General features: G+C 30.0%; 1 protein-coding gene across 1 annotated transcript; it reads right to left on the bottom strand.

Moving 5' to 3' along the window:
• Window positions 1–7,853: 7,853 nt before the first annotated feature.
• On the bottom strand, window positions 7,854–8,182 carry LOC108691543 (venom allergen 5 2-like). The gene is made up of 2 exons (XM_018199323.1): window positions 8,039–8,182; window positions 7,854–7,946 (listed from the first exon to the last, which is right to left on the bottom strand). The coding sequence occupies exons 1-2, from the start codon at window positions 8,177–8,179 to the stop codon at window positions 7,854–7,856; spliced, it is 234 nt and encodes a 77-aa protein (XP_018054812.1). The 5' UTR covers window positions 8,180–8,182.
• Window positions 8,183–10,804: the final 2,622 nt, after the last annotated feature.

Raw genomic sequence — 10,804 nt, 5'->3', positions numbered from 1 at the left:
TATATAAATTAACGTTTTAATTTTATATTAAACTTGTATATACAATATATATATATACAAGTTTAAAATAAAATTAAAACGTTAATTTTATCTTTTTAAAATGGATCTCATAAATCTATTACTTTAAATATAATTCGAGTTACGAAATGTGTAATTTTAATAAAAGTTGTAATAGATTTAAAAAATTTAAGAAGATATAAAATTAATTTTTCACCAAAAGTAGTGCGATTTAATTTAAAAATGTTAAAAATTTCCCATTTTTGCTCAATTTATTAAACTCACATAATTTCCATTCTTATCTTATATAAAATTTTAGGAAAGGAGTAATAATAAATTAGAATAATGATAAATTAGATTTCATTTTCCGATTGAAACGAAGATAAATGTAAATTTAATTATTAAATATAAATTTAACAGGTGTTAAATTTAGATTTAACTCATGATATTTACGATAAAATCTCCACAGTCAATTCCGTTGTAATGCGATATATTTCCACATGTTTATCACATTTCCATAATTTATAAACTAATAATTGTTAAATCATCGGCTACTTGTTACTGACAATTTTACTCACAATTTACTCATGATCACAACAGTAACGTTATATTTACTCAGATTATAATGACATTATTGCGTATTCAAATGCACACACAATGTGCACTGTAAATTTAGATATCCCTGATATCCGATATTGTTATATAACTGATAGATAGATATACATATTAGCTCAATATTTTAGATTATCTTTAAATGATGTTTAGCTTATCTATGATATAACAATAATCGCACCGTTAAGTATAGCGATATTGTACAGAATAACAATAGCTGACTCAGAGAGGTAATATAGACAGCAGAAGATGTACGATTGTTTATCTGTTGTTCATTTCTTACTTGCGATCTTCGGCTTAATTTGCCCGAAAATGGCGAATCCTGAATCGTTCCTAAATGAAGTAACATATATATCAGTGTCTAGAATTTCACGATTACAAAATAACAGAATTTCAAGATTACAAATAATATTTCTTCAGTTACATACTCTGAAAGAAAATATAATTAAATTTGAATAAATAATTGTTTAAATCATAGTACTAATATAAATATTATAATAATATTTATTTATGAAAAATAAATATTTGTAAAATAAAAAATAGTTATATCAAATTAATTTTTTTATTCTTGCATCAAATAAATATAATATATTTACATTTAATAAATATTCAACACTATTCAAACAAATATTTATTTAAATTTAATACATTTTTCTCTCAGTGTATTTCATATTCTTAAAATTAAAAAATACCTTAATTACATATTTTAATCGAAAATGAAAAAAATATGATACGTTTTTATGTTAGAATAATTCTCTTTAGTTTGACTTCCAACATATTTCGTCTATAAAGAATCTAGGTTCTCTGGGACATCTATAAATTTATTTACGAGATAATTTTTCGGAAACATGTTACGTGGGAAGAATGAAAACGTCTAAATTATTATCGGGGAACGGTCGATGTGTCCTTTTCGGTAATATTAGTCGATCCATCATTCTTATGTCAGGCTCTTGGTGTTCAAAAAGGGATGAATAATCACTACGACATCGCTATGACAAGAGCTGCGCTGATCGTCCAAAAAAGTAGCTATCGTTTTTTTTTTACATTTTAATAAAGCAAGATTACTCGGCATTAATTACTATTTCATTCTGAGCATATCATCTGAGAATGAATACGAAAACGTTGATCCACATTGACGGACCTTAACCTGGTTTCGTTCGGTTGATTAATGTGATCAACATGATAGGAGATATACGCGATAATGAAAGATAACTTTGTTCCCTCCGTTCTAATCGCATAAACTGCAATGCAGACGTTTTATATACCTATGGGCCAATAATTCAAAATAAAATAATATATGTAATGATACTTAAAATTATGCCTCAATTAACAAAAAACGCGATAAAATAAAAATAATTATAAAATACTTTTTATACAAACAATATGATAGCAAAAAACTTTCTATTCTGATAATCATATTTATTGAATATTATTTCTCTCTCTTTTCATAAATTTTATATTCTCTTTTATTAAATTTAATGTTAAATTACATGTTTATCTAATAATGCATAAAATTAATGCATATAAAAAATATATAAAAATATGATCATAGAAATACGTATTGAAAGACGGATCAGTAAGTATTAATGGCGAGAGAAAAATTTTTTCCTTTTGCCGACAAAAGTAATCTTGTTACACAAAAGTGCCCCCGGCATCTGAGGCTCATTGTCAGAAATACCGATAAAGATAAACGAGCTTTGGTGCTTAAGGATTAACCGAGTGGTTGCGTGTCTCGTAACGATCGAAGCGGCAAATCTACGGATAACCGTCTTGTTTAAGTGTTCAATCGTAAATAAGTAGTAACGAACGTTCATAGGCGGACAACGTGATGACAGTGATGTCGAACCTCGCATTTGAGATTTGCAAACAGTAGTATTGCCGAATAAGGATTATCAAAATTTGTTAATGTTAAATCTTACACTTTAAATTTTAGGAAATGGAGTTTCACTTCTGAGTGGTAGTTGTGCAGAAGTGAAATTTTCATTCTCTTTATACTACGCATTGGAGATTGAAGATTGCGAATTGAGGATTAAAATTCAGTCAATTAGAACGAAATAGTTTAAAATTAAAATTATCTGATTGATCGAATTCTAATTAATTTAATTCGCAATCTCCAATACGTAATGTGACACGAGCATTAGAGAGAATCGCTCCAAGCAAGAGTCAATTTTTAATCTCTGCAGAGAATAAATAATTTCACTTTGGTAAAGACTGAAATTTCATTCCGGTAAATGTCAAGTTTAGCTCTTCTATATCCAAATTTTGAAATTAGATATTTGATATATTTTTGCATAAAATGAATCTGGTAGAAAAAAGCATTGCTCTGTCTCGCAAAGCGAGATATTAAAGTTGACCTTTTAGGAAATTCTTTGAAGTAATTCACTCTTACCGGCGTAACTATCACTTTTCTTGAAGTGAAATTTCACTCCCCCAAATTTAGAGTGTACAAGACGTCTTGCGCATTTTTCATTAATATTATATGAATTATTTGAATATATTCGTGAACTAGTAGTACCTACAATTGAGAAGGAAGTGATTCTACATGAAAAAATAAGTCGAAAAATAATTGAATAAAATTTTCTTATATAAGGCTTTATTTTTAAGAAAATCAACTTTAAATATTCGCCTGGTATAGATTTAATTAAAGAACAGTTAGAACATGTTAGAAAGTATTCATAGAAATTTACTTTAAAGACCAAAATTGTGTATTCGACAGAATGAAGCATTTTCAATAATTTATAAAGTAATAAAATTTATCGTATGCGAATATCCTATTTCCGATTATCAATACGATAATAAATACAAATATGAATGGAGATAATAGTTTACGAGATTCATCAAATCAAGACAGTTAAATGCACTCGGTGAACATTTAAAATCAATTTTCTTGAAAACAAAGCCTAATGTGACAAAATTTTATTCTACATTTTCAATTTATTTTTTAATGTAAAATTACTCTTTTCTCAATTACTAGTTTACGAGTACTCTATTTACTTAAACAGTCTGTATACACTTACATGCACAAATAACACTCGCTAAATCATATAATCACTGTTATTATTTGTATTGAAAAATTGTGTTTAAAAAATAATCAATTTAAATAATTCATATTTCCCATCTATTTTCTAAAGTATTAACTTTTTTGTTACCTTCTGCCGAAATCTGTTTATCTTTTATGAAAAAGCTAAGCTTCGAGTTCTCGTAACATGAGAACTTGTACTTACTGCAGAGAGACAGGTAACGGTCGCTGAGGAAGGTTCCAAGCGGGCACAGGCCTGGTCGGCCGAGCGTGTAGAGCTGGGATGCTATGCGATCGACGGGTCCGTAATTACACACGAGTACTTCGACCTGATTCCCAAACCCGCCTGGCGCCATCGCGGTCTTGCTCAAGCCGAGCGTGTAAATCGCGCGGCCGCAACCTACGTAAATGAACGTCGCCGATGCGAGGGGAATGTAAGAGGAGAGTTGCCACGCCGTGTTAGAATAGTTCACTAGTCTGAAAGGTACGATTAACTGGACTAAATTAAGGTGGACGGCAGTCAATCTCGGGCCTCAAGCCCTTTCCATTGACGCAACTTGAATTAGAACAGATCTTTTCATAAATTGAGATGCTCTCGTATGATTCAAGAGCATCTCAATTTATGAAAAGATTCGAAAGATTAACTCGCATCTTATAAATTTATCTTGAAAGTTGTGAAATCAAATTATTAAAATTAAATTTTACGAAGAAATATAAAATTAATTGAGATTTTGTTTGAGCATATATGATAATTCTAACACATATTGTCTTAAAAAATGCTGTAAAATTTATATTTGAAAGCTATCTTTTTATTACTAATATTTTTGAATAATCAATATTTTTGTATTTATAAATTTCTTTTATCAATTCTCTTAGCAAACATATTCGGATAAAATTTGGCATAAAAAGTTATAGATATAAAAGTTATAGATATAAAAAAAAGCGATAGAGGTAATACGTTTTTGTACAGCTCTCTTTCGAGCACACTTTACAAGGTTAAAGTTCGAAGTCTGATTGTATCGCATTTTCATGTGTCCTGTAGGAAATTGAAACCTTTTTTTTCTATCAGACCGAAATAATAAAAAAACGACAGAGGCTCGTTTATAGCTGCTGGGGGATCCATGTATACTGGACTATCGAGTAATTTAGACCGGTACAATAGCACTCTCGATTTCCAATTTACCGAGAGAATACGCGATTTTGATTGTTCCCAGCGACAGAAGAAGAACCATCCGCTATTCCTCTATTTTCATCCTCTGTTCCATACAATCGGTCTTCGGTCATTTTCTCCGACGGTCAAGTCGCTTCATTCCTCTCTTCTTCGTCCTCCAATGCCTGTAAACCTCTCGCAGTACCGGCTTTAAATGGTGATCGAAACGAACTGTTGCTCAGAGAGCCAAGAAGAGCAAATAGTATAAGACACGTGGGTGTGCGTTAGCATTAATATAACCCTCTTTGAAATAAATTATTTTTTTTCAAAACTATATACTAATTCTTCAAATTCTTTAGAGAGTGGAATCTCATTCTAAAGAATGAGATCCTTTTTTCAAGACTGGCTGAATTTTCACTTTTTAGAGTTTAAAATTCCTCTCCAAAGAATTTAGAAAAAAATTGCTAACTTCTTGTTCATTTTTTAATAAATATAAACATAAAATTATAAATATGAAATATTTTTACAACTATATTTTACAACTATTTCGGCGATTTATTATATTTATTACAAATTTTATATTCCTCTCGCTATTGAAATAAAATGCTACAAGCAAATATTTTATAAATTCTATTATACGTTCAAGAAATTTTTATATTAAAAATGAAATAAAGATACAGATATAGGTATATTTGAAACTTTATTAGTTTATTCTATTTTTTTTAATTTTATTTGATTCACGAAGGAATGATAAAGACAGAGCGTGAAAATTTTCCATTTGATGGAATCGAGATTTTTAAAATCAGCACTAACTCCCACGAGAGTACTCGCGAGCGAAAGCAGAGACGAGGTTGGTGGATACGTGGAATGAAATAAAGGCTTGCGAAAAGGCGAGAGGGAGACGAAGGAAAGCGAAGAATAGAGTGGTGACTGCAAACCTTCCCCCAAAATTCGGGGGAGCGAGTTAACTGTGTCTACACGCTGCGCCGGGTCGAACATCGACCATTCACAAAGGGATAGTAGAGTCTCTCGGCACAAAGGAATCGTTCCGATCAACTCGACTCGAGCCATTGTACCTTTCTCTCGACAGCATCGCGATTCGTGCACGCGTTACTATCGACCTAGATACACATAAGGGAAGCGTGCATGTGTTCGCGACGATCTTTGACGTGTAATTTGCGTATACAGTATATCCCATAGATAGCCAGTTATTTTCCATTTATGGAGTCTTTGACTATCGTAGAATCAAGTTTTTTTTTAACAATAACGTCCTGATAATTAATTTTTTAATTACAAATGATTAAAAATAGCGCGTTTTTCGGAAACTCAAATGTTTGAACAGATAATGGAAATATTTTTAATTTGATTTTAAATAAATTTTATTTTAATAAAAAATTTAAAAGTTGCCAACGATCAATAAGTGAAAAAGATATTTATTATTAAAAATTGAAAATTTGTGGCGAATAATAAATGATCTTTCAATTCGTCAAAAATTAATTGGTCAGACAATCCATATAAATGACAGATATTTCGCTAGATATGGAACATCCTGTACATTCTATGTATATAACTATGTGCACTTTCGACTTTTACCCGACTTCCGCGTTGTCGAAGTCTTCTACCTCGTCATACCACGATGTAATATGAAAGTGAATTCTTTCCCTACTCGTGCTATTTTTTACGATGTCCATGTTGAGTACATTTACGTTCTGCCACACTCGAAATCGTTCTACAACAATCGATTTGTTTCAGTAATATTTACTTGTATCTGTAGATTAACTTTAATCTCGGTTCGAATTATTATTCTTTTTTTTTTTTAATTCTAAGAGTTAGAAAAAGATGAAGTATAAATTGAACCGAGATTAAAGTTAATTCACATTGGTGAAACATATATAAAAGAGAGTCTGCAAAGTTAGTCACAATTCTATTAATATAAAAAAATAATATCACTTTTTATAGTTTTACAGTTGTTTATAAAAATAATAAAAGAACTCCGCATTTTTTATATTTTAAAAACTCAAAATTGAAAATATTAAAATTATTTAAAAATATATAACCGTCGGAACTCTGTTTATAAATGTTTATAGGGCATAGAATTTTGCAAGAAAATTAACGAGAAATATCGCTGGGGAATTGCGATAAAAATTAATTATTAATGTTATGCTGATAAATTATCAGCATAACATTTTTTTTTCAAACGTGCTAACTTCTATATTTAAAGTATATTAAAAATATAATAACTATTGAAATTTTGTTTTCATGTTACATGTGTTGATAAAACTCGCGTAATACTAATGTGAACTGAAGTCGAAATAGAAATATTTATCTTTATTTGTACTTTAGAAGAAAGGTGTCGTTCTCAATTTCTCGAAATTGGTACTGTATTTTTTTAATTTTGGTTTTTTAATATAAAGAATGCGGAACTTTTTTTTAGGGAATTTTCATAAGGAACTGTAGAATTATTAAAAGAGTGCTACTGGAATTGTCAATATTTTTTTTATATTGATAGAATGTGGTGATATTTTTACAGATCCTATAAAATGTATAATGCATTTTGATCTCGTATAGCGTTTGCTTTTAAATTAATGAATAATTCCTGAAATACACAAGATTATTCACAGTTTTGTCTTATAAAACCCCGAATAAAACTTTTACTCGTTTATCTAATTTCGCAGATATTGAAATATATTATAAGAAATTATTATAAGAAAATATTTGAAGAGTTTCATATTAATTATTTCGAAGATATTTTCGCCAATTGTCGTATTTTTATTCTTATTCTTTTTTTATTTTTATTCTTTTATAAATATACTTTCGCATATTTTTATATCACCGAAATTTATATATCACTGAAATCTATGAGCTCCAAATAAACTTTAAACCAAATCCGCAAGCTGTCGATTAGAGAATCAGAGAATCGGAACTGTGCGGTCTTACATTCTCACAATGCTGTATACACATGCGTTTCAGTGGTTGTATCGGTAGAACAATTTCGCATCTGCATGGGTTATTGGATATTGAAAAATAACGGCACGGCAAAAGGGAGGGATGAAAAATGAGATATATCCGTCGGAGTTACTTGCCAACATCTCGGCACTGATCCTTCTCGAGGAGCTTGCACTGCAGCGCCCATCGACGAGCTATAACGGCAAGTTCGTCGTCCCAGATCTGTCGAAACAAATGACACTTCAGACGTCGTCCACCATCCCCGGGATAAATGATTAAATATCGCGTCGCGCGTGTTCCGTCGATTTTTCTACCAATTCCATCATGGTCCTTGCGGCGGGCTGCGGCCCGGGATTTCCGCGACTCTCCTTGCCGTTCGCAATGACAACGCGATAACGATTATGACTCTCGAGCACCTCCTCGATATCCTCTTCACCGAGGTCGTTGTTCACCATATCGATGCAATCCGCGCTCTCGCAGTCAGACTATACGGATGAATGCCAAATTGTAAACTGAAGATACATTCACGAAAAGAATGGTTTTGCTGAAATATCTAATTTAAGGAGATCTTAAATCTACTCGTCTGTTTTATCGATTATTTTTCAAATAAGTATTTTTCTAACTGCCCTTATATATACAGAAAAAAATCTTTAAAAAAATCTTCTAAAAAATCTTTTTCCAATTAAAGTATAAACGATAGAGCAATCCAAACCGGTTGATTTTATGCCAAAAATGAAAAAAAATTGCAAAATTATAGTTTTTTTATCAGTTTCTGGCATTGACTCATAATTTACTTTATATACAAGTTTTGCACTTTATGAAACAATCTTGATTTAGACTAGGGATTACATGAACAAACAATGTTTAGATTTTATTAGAATTTGGCTTATGCCTATTTCTATATTAATGTAGATGAACTTTAATCTCGGTTCTTCGATTTAATTCTTACACGAAGAGAATTTTTCTTAGAGTTTATCCTGAAAATATGATAATCCTAGGATAATATTGTATTTTGAAGAATTTTATATAAATTTCTCTTATTCATTAATAAAATTATAATAAAATATAATAGGATTGATTAATTTTACTGAAGTGATGATAAAATGATAAAAATCTTTAAAATATTATATTGTATCACAACTACCATATTTTCAGATTAAATTTTAAGAGACAATTCTGTCCATGTAGAATTAGAAAAAGATGAAGAGTTAGTTGAATCAAGATTAAAGTTGAATTATATTGATAAAAACTGACATTAAATACCTAATGTGAAAGATCAGTTAAAAAATTTATACAAATGCATGCAATAATAATTCTTTCTAGCTGAATTTTTACACCAATTTTTATCTTTCTTCCTTTTTTCTTCAGAAGGAAAGAAGAAGAAGAAAGCTAAGCCAAAGTTCAGTCAAAAAGAACAGACCTAATATGTAGCTAGTGACGTGTAAATGACTCATAAATAAGTATTGAATCGATAAAATAAATGACTTTAGGATTCTCTTAAGGACGTTTTCACGTTACTTCCTAGTTAGTAGACATTCATAATAATATGTAAATAATATGTTTATTCATAATAATATATAAAACAATTAAAATAATTGAATAAAAAGATTACTAACAATATCTTATGCCATTATATATAATTATTATTAATTTTATATATTACTAAATATTTTCAAAATGATAAAATAAAAATAAGATGCTCATTTAATGTATATGCATCCATTTGACATATATTCTAGCTTTTTTTATTGAAGAATATAAATTTCTTGTAAACTATATGGTCAGTTTAAATGAAATTTTACGAGAACAAACTTAAATGTTTACTTTATAATTATAATGATTTTTAAATTGCTGCCTTTACACAAGTGTCTCAAATGAAAAGAAAATAACTACAGAATAAGGTTATATCTTCAACTTATAAAATTTTATAAATTTAGAATTAAATATCTTTAAAATGGTATGGTAAAAGTCAATGAAATTTTTTCTAGATATTATTGATATTATTAACATTTGTATTACATGTATATTATAGACTTGTCTTATATTTCATCAAACGCGAGAACCTCCTTAATGTAATAACTATCTAAAATTTTTCTAAATACAGATTTGAAAATAATTTTATTAAATCGGAATAATTTTATAAAGTGCTCAAGCTGATTATAGAATATCAAAAATTTTTGCTTATTACGCTTGACTTCCCTATATTATTTTCAGCTCTGTATTTAGTTAAATTTTTAAATATTTCCTATATAAGTAATTATTTTACAGCATCACTCATTATGCTTGACTTTTCAATAAAATTATTTTCAGATCTGTATCTAACTAAATTTTTAAATATTTCAGCAAAATCGTTCTTTCCGTGTATATTTTTTTTTTTTTGCAGAAAGGCAGCATTCAATTTCGCAATTATGTAAAATAGCGAGTAATAAAAAATTAGGTTAGACATATTGGATTTCGAAAATCTCGGACGTCTGTCAGCATATTTCATCGTGATTGAGTACCGCGCTTATAAAGTTACTATTCTCTGTGGATCAAATGCAGTTTACACATGGATACAATTTATGCACATGGATATTATCTAGTCAAACAATTTTAATAAATATTTACAGGAAATAAGCACATGGTGTGATTGGAGCAAATGCGGCAATAATTTCTATTCTCGCGATCAGTAGTTGTCATCTTTCCTCTCGCTTCGCCGTCACTGTAATGCGTGAGAAAAGATAAGAGGTAAAAGATACGAACTGTCCTCCGGTTAAGCCTCATCGTCGCCAATCCATTCGTGAGATTAGTCACACGCGTCAGCTATAATTACGTACTTCAGTTGCTATCCGCTCAGCGCCCTTAATCGCGATGTCTAATTTTCTTTTCTTTTTTTGCCGCCCTCGCAAACTATCTAACTTCAGATCGCGCGAATCAATTTAGCGACTTTGACAGTTCCGGGATGCCGGATTGGTAAGAAAATTTATCGTGCAACGTGGAACGGAAATCCATATCGCTGCACTGCTATGCAAACTGACTCACCGTGCTGGTTTAGTCGGCCTTGCGCTTGACTCATACAAACGAAAAATGAGACGTAAATC

Source organism: Atta colombica, unplaced genomic scaffold (genome assembly GCF_001594045.1).
Source record: "Atta colombica isolate Treedump-2 unplaced genomic scaffold, Acol1.0 scaffold47, whole genome shotgun sequence".
Classification (NCBI taxonomy): Eukaryota; Metazoa; Arthropoda; class Insecta; order Hymenoptera; family Formicidae; genus Atta; species Atta colombica.
This window is presented reverse-complemented; position numbering and strand designations above follow the sequence as displayed.

What these genes read in the sequence shown, in the direction of transcription:
- LOC108691543 (XM_018199323.1), bottom strand. Translation starts at nt 8,179, where the DNA reads ATGGTGAACAACGACCTCGGTGAAGAGGATATCGAGGAGGTGCTCGAG. An exon ending in CAAGGACCATGATGGAATTG is followed by an intron (nt 7,947 to 8,038) that starts GTAGAAAAATCG and finishes TTGTTTCGACAG; the next exon opens with ATCTGGGACGACGAACTTGC.